The following is a 17,043-nucleotide window of genomic DNA, read 5'->3' on the forward strand; positions in this document are numbered from 1 at the left end:
GGGAACCTTGGCTTCCTCCATCACTGGAGCAAGCAAGCCTCCTGTTCGCTTAAGCTGCGTGGCTGCCAGCTGCCATCTTGGATGGCAGTTAATTTGCATATCCTGCTGATTAGCCAATGGGAAGGGTGTCTGGGTTATGGTCAATTTGCATGTTTCTCTTTTATTAGATAGGATGGTAAGATAAGGAATAACACATGAAACTATTAACCTCCTCAATTTGCAGATAATAATGAAGGAGTCAAACGTGACTCAGCATTTGATTGGAAGGTTCAAACCCTAGACAAATCACTGCCCTTAATCCACCATAAATGTCCTTGTAAAAACTGCCTCCTAAAACAGCCCCAGGGACTGGAGTCCTACCTGCTCCACACCAAAAAAGAACACACACACACACACACACACACACAAAGCAACAACCAAAACCTCAGTGTTTGACCCAGGACAAGAAAAACTCTGAAAAGTTGAAAAATCTATTCAATAAATGTATTACCTAAATTTTTAAGAAAGTGATTACATTGTCAGTCGCTTACAATATAAAATGAAATCACGAACTATAAATCACTATCCTATCTAATAATAGATAAACATGGTAATTAACCGTACCTTCGCTGCTATCGCCATTGGCTGCTCAGTGTGATATGCAAATTAACCGCCAACAAAGATGGCGGCTAATTTGCATACTGCAGGCAGGGCGGGATCCCGGGAGCCGCCATCCAGGTCCCCGTGTGCGACCTCAGGAGCTGCCAGAAAGCCAGGCCGCAGGCAAGGTGCCCCTCCAGGACCCAGGAGCCACCTTGCCTGCGGCCTGTGATCGTGGTCGGAAAGCCAGGCCGCAGGCAAGGCGGCCCCCTGAGACCCAGGAGCCTGTAGGCGAGGTCTGCAGGCGAAGCAGCGATCAAGCTATGAGGGGGAGGATGGGGGGCGGAAGGAGCTACAGGAGCAGCTCTGGCCAGAGAATGAAGACTCCGGCCAGAGCGAGAAGCAAAGACTGAAGGCTTCAGCTGCAGTGAAGACTGTGTCCAAAGCGAAGATGGAAGGTGGTGGCCAGAGTGAAGGTCTGGGTCCCGGGTGCCAGAGGAAAACTGGTGCTGGCAGCCAGGGGAAAGAAGGCCTATTGCATGAATGTTCGTGCAACGGGCCTCTAGTAAAATATAAAATAATTCAGTAATACGGTTCCCAGTTAAAAATGGATTTACACATTAACTTATATGAGACTGAAAACACCCCAGAAATGATGGCTGCAGTATTTTAAAGGTGAAGAAATTGAGATTCCAAATCTCAAATCTCACTGAAAATAATGGATTTGCCCCCAAACCACACAGCTGGCGACAGATTCAGCACTGACTCACATTTGTGGGCTGTGTGTTATTTTCAGTACATGGAATTGTCCCTGTAACAGCCACGTGTGCAAACCTCCAGGCTGGGCTTCTCCAAACACTGAAACTGAAACCCGCCCTCCTCCAGGGGCCTCCATTTGGGTAGCGGGTCTCCCATAGCAAGCAAGTTAGCATCCAGTTGGCATTGCCTGGTTCCTCTTTGCACTCTTTTGTAGAGGACTTCAGAGTGATTGGTCCTGCTCCTCGCATCCTGGCCAGGGTCGGGGAAGATGCCCTCCTCACCTGTCAGCTCTTCCCCGAGAGGAGCGCGGAGCACATGGAGGTGAGGTGGTACCGCTCAGCGCCCAGCACGCATGTGCTGTTTGCACACCGGGACGGAGCTGAGGTGAGCGAGATGCAGGCGGAGGAGTACCGGGGCCGAGTGGAGTGGGTAGAGCACGACCTGGCCAAGGGGAGCGTGGCTCTGAAGATGCACAACATCCAGCCATCCGACGACGGGCAATACTGGTGCCGTTTCCAAGAGGGGGACTACCATGGAGAGACCAGCCTGCTGCTCCAAGTGGCAGGTGAATATCTGGGAAAAGACACCAGGTCTCAGATCTCAGAGGGAGAAGTCTATTGATTTATGGGAAGTTCATGTCCAGTTAAAAGGCTCCCTTTAATCTTTGAGGCACTTCCCAACGCCCAGTCCTCCACCCTGATCCATCTGAGGGCAAATGGTCCCGAGGTCTCCGGAGCAGGCCCACGTGGGCAATATCCCCAAACTTAACTGGTCTGGTTTTGACTATTCTTGACAGTTATTTTAAATCCCTGGCATGTGGTCGTTCACAGTTTTGCTGAGGATGATTTGTGCCACACAGGCTGATGTGCAAGGGCAAGTTCATCTCTGAGTGAGTCTAGCTGACTGCTTAGCATCCATGTCTCAGTGGAACTGGTTGGTCTCTTCCCACCACCAATATGCAGGAACTGAGATGTGAACACTTCTTTCTTTGCGTAATGCCTCCAATTAGAAGGCTAGTGATAGGCCACAGCGGTTAAGAACTTGGTGCCTTTATGGAGATTATCATACACTGTGTCCCATGAGTCTGGGACTCACTGTGAACGGCAGGTTCTGTCTTCACGATGCTTCTGTAAAGCAAAGCAGGAAGGAGTCCTGAAGAAGGGGATCGCGAAGAAAGGATCTGTCTTTAGGGAGAACAAATAACTGAAAATTAAACTGTCAGATGGTTTGCTGGCAGGAATAACTCCTCCACATGCTGAGGAGAAAACCAGGCAAATCCATTTACCTTATCAGCAAAATAGATCTTTGGACAAAGCAGTATCTGGCTGTTTCCTAACACACCCACCCCCATTTTTTCTCTTAAATACTCATAATGTTCGAGGTGGTTCATCAGGCAAATCCATTTACCTTATCAGCAAAATAGTTCTTTGGACGAAGCAGTATCTGGCTGTTTCCTAACACACCCACCCCCCACTTTTTCTCTTAAATACTCATAATGTTCGAGGTGGTTCAAGATGGATGCAAGAACCGCGTGTTTCTGAGGTGTGGAGGGTGCACATTACTAAGGTATTTCACAGCCAGGGACACTTGAAAATAAGCCACGCACTTTCCTAGGCTCTCGCTGAAGGAGTGGGTGTCCGTCACCCAGCGAGTGACAGACACTTACCATGTAGGGAAAATACAGTCCCCTTTGTTTGTGTTTGAGAATTGTGTTGAATAGAGAAAGAATTTCAATGCTGTGTAAAACTAGGATTTCACAAACACATTTCCCCATTGAATGGACTATTTAGATGTGGGAACTCCTCATGGAGCGTCCCATTTTACACACCCAACTGCCTCAGAGCGTCCCAAGGTCACAGCCACAACAGAACGAATGCGGAAGGTCCCCAGGGAGGTGATTTCAGACTTTTATTAGTCTGTTTAAATTGGAGTCAAGTTATCATCCAAAATGTCAGACAAAGTGATACCATTGTAAAGGACATAATGTTATATATTTTTATTTTCAAGTGTCCTTGATAGAGAGGCCTTGGTATGAGCCTCCCTCCCCCACCCCCACACTCCACATCTCAGAAACACATGGATTCTTTCATCCGTATTGAATCACCTTGAACACAATAATATTAAGATGCAGAGAGGCAGAGGTTGTGGCTAGGGCAAGCTCATGAATAAATTATAACACATCTCTGTTTCCAGTACCAGAGACAAGAGCCACAGGTCACATGTCCTTTCCTCTTATTCTCCTGCCTAGATCCTAAAAACAGTATTGCTTATCTGCAAAAACTTACAGATCCCGCCTGGGGAACAAGCACAGTGGGTGGGAACTCCCACTGGGACGGATGGAAGGCTTGGGAATGGTTTTTGCTCCCCAGACCCTAGACGTCTACTCTCTCCTTCCAATGTCGCCGGGGTCTCAGTCTCCATGATTTGTGACTGAATGCAGGGCTATGTCCCCTCTCCACAGGTCTGGGGTCCGCCCCGCACATCCACATGGAGGGATCCGTGGCAGGTGAGATCCAGCTTGTGTGCACTGCGGAAGGCTGGTTCCCAGAGCCCCGGGTTCACTGGGAAGACTCCAGGGGAGAGAAGCTGCTGTCTCTCTCTGAGCATCACGTCCCGCATGAAGATGGCTTGTTCCACGTGGAAGCCACGCTCGTGGTCAGGAACGCCTCCACAGAGACCGTGTCCTGCTCCATCCACAACCCTGTCCTCACCGAGGAGAAGGGCACAGTCTTCTTCATCCCAGGTCAGCGCTCTGCCCCCAGGACCCAGATGCTCAGATTAGCGGGAGAGGTTCCGGGGACTGCTGCAGCGCACCGGATATTTTTTTAATCAAGAAAATTATCTAGCATTTAATAATTTGTATTGAAAGCTATAAAACATTTATGACTAAAATGTATACATTATATTTTGATTGAATAGCTATTGCTAATGGTGTTTCAATTATTTCCAAGTTCAAGATTTTATTACTCACAAGTATGCATGACATTGTATAGGAAAAAAATATATTCTTTCAGCTGAAATGTTTTTTATGTGATATTGTGCTGGTTACTTCTAGGAACTTGTCATATGAAGATAATCAAAGATGGAGACAATTATTTATACAATAGCATCCTAATTATAGCCTCACTGGTAAATAGGAATAAAAACAATAGTCCAATGAAATTACATTATAGCATCAATGAAAAATAATAATGGTTGAAATTTTAATGGTTGAAAAAACTCTTCATTATGGACTATTTAATGGTAAAGATTACATTTGTCTATTATATATCTATCTATATAGTAAATAAGCATTTCCAATCCTGTAAAGATTTTTGGGCTTTTGGGATGCCATACATATTTAGATATAAGGATATAAGGACAGAGCTATTCTTATTATAGATGAATACAGAAAAAAATTGAAGTAAATGCTATATGTTAATATTAACTTGGGACACACTATGTTTTATCTCTCAGTTTGGAATTATAGGTGATAATTGTCTAGGTCCATATACGTTATACTTTCCATGCATTTATAAAAAGGGTATGTATTATGAGGTGGTAGAACTGAGAGCATTTTTGTTGTTCAGAGGAAAGGAAAAGCAGCTGAACCATTAGGAAAGAATCAATATTTTTCTACGGTTAATTTATTTTTTATGAATCTGGATTTCCAATAAAATGTAGGACTTGCTTTTATTTTTGTGAGATATTTTAACTCCTTTTTTCTTAGAAAAAATTGCTTACTTAACATGTTGTTCTTGTTCTTTTTTCCAGAGAAACTCCAAACTGAGCTGGGTAAGTAGCCGCACACCCATGGGTGTGGACAAGGCCCTGGGCTGCCTGGAAGGAGCCGGGAGCCCTAGGCCTAGCAGGCCCCAAGACACCCTGTGATCCCCCGGCAAAGCTCTGCCCCCTGGCTCCCCTGTGCCACAGTTTGCACCTGCCCCTTGCCCAGGGCACTCCTAACCTCATTACCACGGGACTTGCTTTCCCAGGTGCAGCCTGGGACCCTGTGCTGCCTGGGCTGATAATTCTCCATTTTTGTCTGTTTTGTGTTTTTCTTTTTCACTTAATGGTTGAACTGCAGGTATTTTACTGTACCTAAGATAAGTGTTTTAAAAAATAACCAATTGATATTTGAATGTATTTCGCTTTCTCCTTTACCTCGTTTTTATCTTTCTCCTTTTTGTGACCTCTTCTCCCAGCCCATGACTATAGCCTGCACCTGCCCAAATGCATATGAACTTGTGTCATTCATCTCTTCCATCCACACCCTGCTCTCCATCATCTGTTTACAGGAGTGTGTGTGTGTGTGTGTGTGTGTGTATGTGTGTGTCTGCACGCCCTCCTGTGTGCACATCAGATGAGCACAAGCACACTTCTGTGCCCATGTAAGAGTTTCTAGGAACATCAGGGTGGCAAACACTCCCCAATATTTCCCAGAGTTTAGTGTGACACTTTGGACCCCAGTGGGCCATAGAGATAAAGGAAAGGGCCCCAGGAAGTTCAAAGGTAACTCCACAAGCTGAGGAGAACTGTACACCTGTGCGCCTCACCTTCCGAGTTGGATCCCTTTCTGCCCGGGGCAGCATCTGCTCACAATCAGACAGAAACCTTCCCCAGCAGGGCTTGTCAGTTACAGATCAGAAAGCCAAGCTGGTGTTGGGCAGGTTGGCACTTGTCTCTGTCCTTCAGGAAGGTGTTAGGTGAAGTGTCATCCTCTGAGTTATGGGGACCCAGCACAGAGTACAGCCTGAGGCTGTGCGGTTCCTGAGTTGTGCTGGCCTCTGGGACGCACTGAAACCAGAAGAGAGCCCAGCTTCCCCAGGCTCGGAGGCTGGGCCCTCCGGTGCCCGGGGTGAGCTGCTGAGGAGGCAGGAGTGTCAAGCCACCTTCTATTTTCCTCAGGAATTAGGGCTCCGAGGCAAAGGGGGGTTGGCAGACCGAGCTCTCTCTGGAAGTCCCGAGACAGGAACCCCAGCTCCCACTCTGGCTAATAATGTTGAAGAAACCCCAGAGTGGCGTGTATAGCACGGGGAGCAGCGGCATCCTGCTGTGCGAGGCGGAGGGCGAGCCCGAGCCCGTCATCCGGTGGCGAGTCAACGGCATCCCCATAGAGGGTAAGTGGCAACCAGCTGTGATGGGGGCGGAAGGCCATGAAAAGCCACGGAAGGCCATGCACAGAGGGCCACGCCCACCAGCATGGCTCAGTGGTTGAGCATTGACCTATGAACCAGGAGGTTGCTTTTTGATTCCCGGTCAGGGTACATGCCTGGGTGTGGGCTCGATCCCCAGTAGGAGGCCTGCAGGAGGCAGCCCACCAATGATTCTCTCTCTCCATTGATTTCTCTCTCTCTCTCTCCCTCTTCCTCTTCCCTCTCTTTCACACTCTGAAAATCAATGGAAAAAATATCCTCAGGTGAGGAATAAAACGAAACAAAACATATATAGTATAGTATAATATAATTGAGCATATCGGGGAATGAGATAGCCCCTTAAGTGGATATGCTGACTGAATGAGGATTGTATGTTATCACGATGAGATGGTCAGGGAATAAGTGTGTAAGTTGGTGGGTTTCACACTCCAGAAAGGTTTTAATTTTTCAGTGAATATTCGGAAGGCATTTCAGGAGCATGTGTCCAATTCTCAAAACTAAAACAAAACAGGAAGTGTGAGCATGGATTAGGGTTGGGGTGCTGTGCACACAGCTGTATGGGAAGGGTGTGTAGAGCTGCCCTCAAGTTCTTTCCCTGGTGGAGCATCAGTTCCTGACAGGCCTGCAGGGCTCCGCGGGACTTTAAACTCGATTTTCACTTGGATTCTGGAAGAACAGGAGTTTCATGTGTCTATAACACACCTGATTCCAAACTTACATTTTCCTTTCTTCAGTTTCCATTAACATCTATAACACACCTGATTCTACCTCCAAACTTACATTTTCCTTTCTTCAGTTTCCATTAACATCAGTTTTAGCTCTTAATTAACCGGTGCCTGGCAAGGTGATCCAGTTTGACATGCACCATGGGCCATGCACCAGGGAAATCCTCAGATGGTAGCAGAGATGAGGAAATGGTCGGTTTTACTGAGTAATTTACTGTCAGACACATGGGTGGAGGAATAGCAGCAAGCTAATCCCTACATCATTTTTTCGTTATAAAAATTGAAAGCATAGTTGGTATATAATCTTATCCTGGTTATATTAGTTTCTGGTGTACAGTAGAGTGATTCAACATTTTTATACCTTACACTTGTGATCACCCCACTAATTCTAGTAATTATTTGTTTACTTTTTGACTCTTACATTTGTTTTTAGCCTTTAACAGATACACATGGAATGGATACATATTTTATATTTCAACAGATACATACTGTTTTAGGTAAAATTGAAGGGCCAACCAAACAAAATGCTGGAAATAAGTGGGAATCTAATTTTAGCTGGAATAGAAGGAAATAACCTGAAAATTAGAACTGTGTCGACAGCGAGTTTTCTCGCTAGAGAAGTGCCTAGCAGATTTTGAATAATTACATAATGAGGATATTTTTGCCTTTGTTGAGCCCCATTCAGACGATATGCAAATCTATGCCTGTCTTTCTAATATAAATGATCACAACATATGTGGAAGCTTTCCGACCATTTGATAGGAGAGGATGACTCTTCATTTAGAATAGAGCAAAGCTGGCGTGGCCAGGGCCGGGGAGCCGGAGGTGTAACAGCTCAGAGCCAGGAGAGCCGTCCGGGGACCCTCCATTCTCCAAGATCAGACTCCGCCTGTGGCTTCATCTTCCTGTTGCATTCTGTATTTTGCCAACCTCCCCCATTCTTGATCTTATTTTTCTCAAAATCATCTGGGGACATTGAACTTGGTGTGTTTAGAGCCCCACACATGTGCTCCTTCAGCAACTGAAATATGATGGCTGGATCTGACTTCTAAGGTTTAATGAAATTGAACCAGGAGAAGGTTTCACATTTGATTACTACGATCCACCTGAAACTACCTTTCATGCCCCCCTTGTCAAGGCGGAGGGTGGGGTTTGCTCCGGTGCCCTCAGGCCTCAGTCTGCCTGCCTCCACTCACACTGATGGCCATCTAAGAGCTTTGCACCTATTATTTTGTTGACTCCAGAACAACCTCATGAGTTTGTAGGGATATATTTGTTTTATAGTTTAAGAAACTGAGGCATACACCGATTAAGAGTTGTTAAGGTCATGCAGATTTGAAAGGATAAAGTATTAATTGTATTCTAGAAGTTTTAATTGCAAAATGATCTTATTGGCTGTAACCTGGATACAATTGTAGTTAGGGGCAAGTGAGGGCTTCGTTAGTGAATTTTTCAGACTGACATTCATGATGGGATGGTTCAGCCTTGAGCAGGACAACCACTATCCTGATCACACCAAACACCCTCCTCTCCAAAGGGTGACCTTGAGCTTCGAGCTTCCCTGGGGTGCTGGTGGGACCTAAACCCCACTTGAGATGTTCTTGCCTATGACAGTTATTTTTGCTCCATTTTGAATCTTTCGTTGTGTTTTTTTTTTCTGTTGTATTTAATAGCTTCCTTAAAAGTGATTGGACCTTCCCAGCCCCTTCTTGTCAGAGTGGGAGAAGACATACAGTTAACCTGTTGCCTGTCCCCCGAGGCCAATGCACAGAGTATGGAGGTGAGGTGGGTCCGAGCCCACCGTTACCCTGCTGTTTATGTGTATATGGATGGGGACCATGTGTCTGCAGAGCAGATGGCAGAATATAGAGGGAGGACAGTGCTGGTGACTGACGCCATCAGCGAGGGGAGGCTGACCCTGCAGATACACGATGCCAGGACTTCAGATGATGGGCAGTACCGGTGCCTTTTTGAAAAAGACGGTGTCTACCAGGAGAACACCTTGGATGTGAAGATAGTAGGTAAGGGTTCTAGATAGATGTTTGGTTCCTACTGCTTTAACATGGTAGTTCTGGGAAATTTCCCCGGCATCCGAAATTTTCTTAATGTCATTCACTCATCAAATTAATATTGAACCCTTTGATGTGCAGTAACTGCCATAGATACTTAAAGTCCACAAACTCAAATGGACCAGATTTAATTCCTTGGCTATAGAACTTGTACCCTTCTTAGGATCTCCATAAAGTGACCATCCATTTAGTGAAATGTGAGAATTTTTCGCCATAATTTTACACAGCCTACTATTCACAGAGTGTTATTAAAATTTTGTTTTTGTGTTGTTACTGGGAAGTGTAATGATTCAAAGATTAAACTACATCCACATATAAAAAAAAATAGTAAATACTGACAGAATTGGCAGGCTGGAGGAGGAAAGACAAAGTTGTTGCCTGCCTCATAATTTGCCACTGTCTATACCTGTGAATGAAATGGATTGTCCAAGGCTAGAAAATGCCATTGAAGACATAGGCCAACATCTTGGATGCTGTACGCGGTTCTCCCATTGATTTTGTGTCTAAATTAATAAACGCATTTAGGGAATAGCCACAGGAGCACATGTGGAGGAGGTGAATAGACTCCATCACTTTCTGCCACTGGACGTACAGACAGGGTGCCGCCCCCAAATGTGTACACACTTGAACAGGTGACAGCTCAATTTTGAAAATGAATGTATTTTAACAAACACTGCCTTTACAATTCTTCAAAGTGTGTGTATACATTTTTGGGGCACTCTGTATTTATAAGATTTTGATCTTGGAAACTATATCCTCTTGCTTATTGACTCACTTCCTGGTCATGTGCTTTATGCCCTGGTCAACATAACTTTGTTGTCAGGTAGAGAAGAAGAAAGATTGGATTTGAAATTTATTGCATCCTTTAATAGGCCCTAGGATAATTTTAGAAATACAAAAAAATAAATAAGCCAACAAAATAAAACAAAAGCAAACCACTCGGGGCAGTCTCACCCTCAGTGGAGGATAATTCCCTGTAAGCTTTGCCCTGTCCACTCGGTCTCCCGTCCTCTCGGTGATCTCACTGCTCCTATTGCCACTTGCAGAGACTGAGGTTTTGTGTCCTGATCCCTATTCCCCAGGTCTGGGCTCTTCCCCGCGGATCACCATGGAGGGCCTGACGGACGGAGAAATGCGGCTGATGTGCTCTTCGGAAGGGTGGTTCCCACAGCCCCGAGTGCAGTGGAGGGACTTGGAAGGGAGGACAGTGCCCTCGTTTTCCGAGGTGCTGGCTCAAGGCAGCGATGGGCTGTTCCGCGTGGAGGCGTTCCTTCAGGTCACAAACAGCTCTGATGGGAACGTGACCTGCTCCATCGGCAACCCCCTTCTCGGCGAGGAGAAAATGACAACGTTTTTTCTCTCAGGTGGGTGATCCAGTTGATCCTCGAAGCCTTGGGAATGAATATGAGGCCCACCCAGAGGTTCTGTTTTGCTCACGGTGGATTTTCTTCTGGATTAGAAACTAATTTTCCTTAACACCATCTTCCTGGCTGTGGCCTGGCCACTTTATCCTCCCCCCTCACTTTCCACCTTGCTGTCCACTGATCGTGGTGATGTAGCCGAAAAAGAGAGGGGAGAAATGTGTGTGTGAGTGAATGTGTGCATGTGTATGTGGGGTGTGTGAGTGTACGTATGTGTGTGGGTGAGTGTGTCTGTTTGTGTGTGAGTGTGTGTTTGTGTGAGGATGTGTGTGTGCATGTGAGATGTGTGTATGCATGTGACTGTGTGAGTGTGTGTGACCGTGAGTATGTGTGCGTGAGTATGTGTTTGTGTGCATGTGTGTGTGAATATGTGTTTGGGGGTGAGTGTGAATGTTTATATGTGTGTGAGTGTGTGTACATGTGTGCACTATGTGAGTGTGTGTGTGTGTGTGTGTGTGTGTCTGTGAGGAGTGTGCACTAGCCTAAACTTCACTAAACTTCTGCTTCTGCAGGGCGGGGAGGAGCAACCGACTTCCTCCCTGAGGCCCAGTCCCACCTCCTCTCCAGCTCAGGAGTTGGTCAGATACAGTTGGAATTTGCCCAGTTTTATGATTTAACTAGGGGCACAGTGCACAAATTTGTGCACCTTGAAAGGAACTGTGGGCCGTGAGGCTGCGGTGAGCACAGAGGTGGATCTCGGCCCATCCTCCGCGCCCCTGCCCAGCCCTTCATGCTGTGGCCCCCATCCCCTGTCTGCTGGCAGCCCTGCTCCCTCCACCATCGCTTCACACACTGACAGCAATGGTCCTGTTCACATCCACTGCTGGCACCAGCCCCAATGGCTCCGCGCTGTCAGCGGGTGCGAGCAGGGCCAGTACCATCAGCAGGTATGAGCGGTGGCTGCTGTCCCAGTCGCCCCTCAGGAGCAGTGGGGAGGTGGAGAAGCCCTCAGGGGCAATCAGGGCCGGCAGCCACTGCTCGCACCTGCTGACGACACCAAGCGGTCGGTGCCCGCGCCAGGCACCATCAGCGGGTGCGAGCAGTGGCTCTGTTGCCAGAAGGAGGTGCAAGTAGAGCCGGCACTGGCAGTGGGTGTGAGTGGGGCCAGCACTGGCAGTGGGTGAAGGCACTGGTGGAACTGTGGCATGAAGGAGCAAATAATTTTCAGTAACCACCAGAGGCTCGCCGCAATGACAACAACCAGCGCTCTGCCTTGGTCTGGTGCCCCTGATCACCTGCTCCACCCATCCCACTACAGCCAATGCCCACCATGTTCTGCACTCACCCCCTGGTGGTCAGCGCATGTCACAGCAATCGGTTGTTCAATTGTTTAGTTGTTCCACTGTTCGGTTTATTTGCATATTAGGGTTTTATATACTAGTATATTGATAGATGGGATTTTTGGTTTAATTTTAGACTCCAGTATGACTTTTTCATGGAAGATACTGTCTCTCTTGGGACTGCTTCTCCTGGGACTGCCTGTTGTGGTGGCTGTCGGCCGGATCCAGATGAAGAGCTTTAGTAAAGGTACGTGAGGCAAACAGACTTTGGGCACACTGGGCAGCGGGAACCTCTCTCTTCAGGAGGCGCCTATGGCAGTCATACTCCGAAAAGTCAGTAACTGATGAAACGCGAGACTCCATGACTTACGTTCATGCACTCGGATCAGTGCTGAAGGAGGTCAGCGTTCACAGTGATATAGAAGCAAAAGGATGTAAAGACAATCATCTGTGGCTATGGACATTCCCAAGTGCTCTCGTTAGGGGAGAGGAAGAAAAAGGTGGAAAAGCCAGCCAGCCTGGCTTTCCGGGCTGTGAGCATCTCACTGAGTCTTTCACAATGTGGTGACTTGCTTATTGGTGATGAAAGACTTCTCATGTATTGAGATGCTATTCTATGTGCCCTGGAAAGTTCTTCCACTTTAAATTTCTTATGTCACTGTAACATTTGCTTGCCTGTTTGGATGTTAATTTCACAAAATTAATATTTTTAATGCTTCCATAATATTGCTTACTATCAGATTGGAATTTCTTCCTCTACAGTGAATGAGACACTGGATCCAAATACAGCTCACCCAGAACTGACCCCTTCAAGGGAAGCAAGCATGGGACAGTCATGCAACCAGACATCCCACAGGGACTTGACAGCGTACCCCATGCTCCAGGCCAGGAGGAGAGGTGGCACTGGGAGGCGAACGCTGAGGACAGGATGGGATGGGTCCTAGCTATTGCCAAGGACAATGCTGGAGGGAGTCATCTCTGTGTCACCTGAGAATGAGTTCCGGCAGTGGGTGCTATGGACACGAGTCCTGAGCAATGCCCTCTTCTCATGCCTCCTCTCCTGAAGATGGCCCAGGAGGAGTCATACTCTCCCGTGAGTGTGCCTGTGGACACCTCTTCTTTTATAACATGACCAAGTGCCCTATTGTCACCTTCCCCCATTTTATTCTCCGAAACTCTACACCTGCTCTTCATTCTTTGGCCCCTAATGTAGGTTCTCCTGGCAGAGTTCCCTTGGACTTTGGAAACCAAAATTAGCTTCCAAGCACCAGCTTGTTTCTTTTTTTTACCTTCAAGTGGGACTGACAAGACCATCAGGTACCAGATCTAAAGTGCTGTAATCTCTGGCTTCAAATCTGATTTGGTGACTGCTCCCTTCAGAGACATAACCATCCCAAGTCCTCTGATATCCTGCCTACTGATCACAATCTGATATCTGATGACCAAAGACCCTTAGAAAGTCCAATGGGGAATGCAATTTAGCCTAGAGAAGGACATGCAGGAAATGGTCAAGTATTTTATTGGTTTCTTTAACAAGATGACAATTAATTATCCAAGTAGGGCTGAGAAATTATAAATACAGTTTAAAAAGAGTAAAAGAAAATACAGCTGAATATACAGAGAAAACCTATCACTAAGATATAATCTAGAAAATCATGCAAAATGTGGAATCCCAGACTTTTTCAGAAAGTTAATAGAAAATGTGGAGTGGAGACAATTTTCAGAAATTCTAGTGCAAGAGAACATTCAATTATGTATCATGTATATGAAATGTCAATTTTGTTTTTAGAGAAAAATAAAACAGTTTAAAAATCAATAATTATGGAATAAATAAACATAAGCAATAAATGTAACAGAGTAAAAAATATGTTAAAATCATAATAAATTAAAGAAGAGAAGTTACATGAGGAAGAAGAAATAATGTGAAAAAAATGTCTTGGAAAAAGTCTTAACATCTTCTGAGGTGAGAATGGGGAAAACCTGCAAACGACACTGCTGCTTCCCAGGTTGGCAATCATCATAGAGTTTTGCTGTTCTGTGAAGGTCATTCATCTACAGCAGTGGTTCTCAACCTGTGGGTCGAGACCCCTTTGGGGGTCAAACGACCCTTTCACAGGGGTCGCCTAAGACCATTGGAAAACACATATATATTCTCCTGAGCCCCAGGTAACTGCTAACATACTTGGTCCTGATGTAATTACATATTCTCAATCTATACCAATAAAAGGGTAATATGCTAATTAGACTGGAAATCTTCTGGATAACCTTCTGGACGTCCTTCCAGACAAAGCCATGATGGCGAGGCCGAGGCAGAGATGGTTTGGGGCGATCAGGCTGGCTGGAGAGAGCAGTTAGGGGGATCAGGCTGACAGGGGAGAGCAGATAGGGTGATCAGGCTGGCAGGGGAGAGCAGATAGGGTGATCAGGGATGAAAATACATTCTGCATTTCAGATATTTGCATTACAATTCATAACAGTAGCAAAATTACAGTTATGAAGTAGCAATGGAAATAATTTTATGGTTGGGGGTCACCACAACATGAGGAACTGTATTAAAGGGTCACGGCATTAGGAAGGTTGAGAACCACTGATCTACAGCATTCTGGAGTTTCTTTCCAGTCATGATATTCTTTTTCTGTTTAAACTCATAACTTTGTGTTTGAAACTATGTTAATTCTTCCACAATTATGGACACATTTATTTTATTTAGTTCTTAAAATTTTTTAATTGAGGTATGTGGAGAGCGGCTACAGCGTTTGGACAGGTTCAAGCCTAGGACTAATGAGAGGGCACGATCCTCTCGTGGCAAAGCCACGTTCAAGTCCCAGAACAATTATAGCCAAAGGCTATAGTTGTAAGCTTGACCTTATGGTCCGAGCCTGTGGTCCCACATGGCTAAGTGATATGAGCTGTGGGAGGTGCAGCAAGTAAACAAAGCTTGATCAGGCACATAATTGAGTAGATTCGAAACCCGCAAGAGCATTATAAACATCTTGACCACGCCCTTACTTTGCCTCGTGGAATCTGGCTATAAAATAAAGACTTGGCTTACAGGCTGTGGCGTTGTCTTTCCATCAGAGAGGGCAGTGTCCCACCTAGACTAAGCTTTATTCTCTTGGCCGTGCCAGCTCAGCACAGAGTTAAAATGCACATAATATAACGTTTATCATTTTGACCATTTTAAAGTACACAATTCAGTGATATTTATACTTTCGTAATATCATGCAGCCATCATCATTATCTATTTCCAGAATATTTTCATTATTCTAAAATGAAACTCCATACCCATAAGCAGGCACAACACATTTTTCCTTCTCCTGAGCCCCAGGTAACTGCTAACATACTTGGTCCTGATGTAATTACATATTATCAGTCTATACCAATAAAAGGGTAATGTGCTAATTAGATTGGAAATCTTCTGGATAACCTTCTGGATGTCCTTCCAGGCAAAGCCATGGTGGCGAGGCTGAGGCAGAGATGGTTATGGGCGATCAGGCTGGCAGGGGAGAGCAGATAGGGTGATCAGGCCAGCAGGCAGGTGAGCGCTTAGGAGCCAGTGCTTCTGGATTGTGAGATTGGGATCAAGCCTAAACCGGCAATCAGACATCCCTGAGGGGTCCCGAATTAGAGCGAGTGCAGGCCGGGCTGAGGGAAAACTCCTTAGGTGTGTGAATTTTGTGCACCCGGCCTCTAGAATTCTATCTAATAAAAGACAAAAAGGGTAGTTAGCCATACCTCTGCTATGCTTCCCATTGTCTAATCAGCGAGATATGCAAATTAACTGCTAACCAAGATGGTGGCCGGCAGCCATGCAGCTGAAGTGAGCAGGAGGTTTGCTTGCTCCAGTGATGGAGGAAGCCAAGGTTCCCCACCTGCCGTGTCCCGGCTCTAAGCTCCAAAAGCAACAGTTCCAAAAGCAACAAAGTTTCAATTATAGAAGGTAAATAAACCCCAGATACCTGCTTTCAGCCGGCCGCTATAAAATAAAGACTTGGCTTACAGGCTGTGGCGTTGTCTCTCCATCAGAGAGGGCAGTGTCCCACCTAGACTAAGTTTTATTCTCTTGGCCATGCCAGCTCAACACAGAGGTAAAATACACATAACATAACGTTTATCATTTTGACCATTTTAAAGTACACAATTCAGTGATATTTATACTTTCATAATATCATGCAGCCATCATCATTATCTATTTCCTGAATATTTTCATTATTCTAAAATGAAACTCCATACCCATAAGCAGGCACAACACATTTTTCCCTCTCCCCAGCCCCAGGTAACTGCTAATCTACTTGGTCCTGATGTAATTACATATTATCAGTCTATACCAATAAAAGGGTAATGTGCTAATTAGATTGGAAATCTTCTGGATAACCTTCTGGATGTCCTTCCAGGCAAAGCCATGGTGGCGAGGCTGAGGCAGAGATGGTTATGGGCGATCAGGCTGGCAGGGGAGAGCAGATAGGGTGATCAGGCCAGCAGGCAGGTGAGTGCATAGGAGCCAGTGGTTCTGGATTGTGAGATTGGGATCGGGCCTAAACTGGCAATCAGACATCTTCTGAGGGGTCCCAGATTGGAGAGAGTGCAGGCCAGGCTGAGGGACAACCCCCCAGGTGTGTGAATTTTGTGCACCTGGCCTCTAGAATCCTATCTAATAAAAGACAAAAAGGGTAATTAACTGTACCTTTGCTATGCTTCCCATTGGCTAACCAGCGAGATATGCAAATTAACTGCCAACCAAGATGGCGGTCGGCAGCCACACAGCTGAAGCAAGCAGAAGGTTTCTTGCTCCAGTGATGGAGGAAGCCAAGGTTCTCTGCCTTTGCGGCCCGGCTCTGAGTTCTGGAAGCAACAATGTCTCAATTATAGAAGCTAAACAAACCCCAGATACCTGCTTTCAGCCGGCCGCAGCCTCAGAGCTTGGAGCACCAGTGAAGGCAACAATGTTTCAATTATAGAAGGTAAATAAATCCCAGAATTAAAAAAAAAGAAAAAAAGTAGAGGCTGGGAGCTTCAGTCGCAGGCCAGCCTGAAAACGGCCCTCAGCCCCTCACCCAGACTGGCCAGGCACCCCA

General features: G+C 46.0%; 1 protein-coding gene across 1 annotated transcript in view; it reads left to right on the forward strand.

Moving 5' to 3' along the window:
- Positions 1 to 12,387, forward strand: part of BTNL2 (butyrophilin-like 2) — a 15,346-nt gene extending 2,959 nt beyond the window's left edge. The window contains exons 2-7 of the mRNA XM_005860124.2: positions 1,553 to 1,903; positions 3,800 to 4,081; positions 5,092 to 5,112; positions 8,872 to 9,219; positions 10,350 to 10,631; positions 12,105 to 12,387. Coding sequence (XP_005860186.2) covers positions 1,553 to 1,903; positions 3,800 to 4,081; positions 5,092 to 5,112; positions 8,872 to 9,219; positions 10,350 to 10,631; positions 12,105 to 12,223 — 1,403 coding nt within the window. The 3' untranslated portion in view covers positions 12,224 to 12,387. The remainder of the gene's footprint in view (positions 1 to 1,552; positions 1,904 to 3,799; positions 4,082 to 5,091; positions 5,113 to 8,871; positions 9,220 to 10,349; positions 10,632 to 12,104) is intronic.
- The last annotated feature ends 4,656 nt before the right edge of the window (positions 12,388 to 17,043 follow it).

This window comes from Myotis brandtii, unplaced genomic scaffold (assembly GCF_000412655.1).
Source record: "Myotis brandtii unplaced genomic scaffold, ASM41265v1 scaffold1310, whole genome shotgun sequence".
Classification (NCBI taxonomy): Eukaryota; Metazoa; Chordata; class Mammalia; order Chiroptera; family Vespertilionidae; genus Myotis; species Myotis brandtii.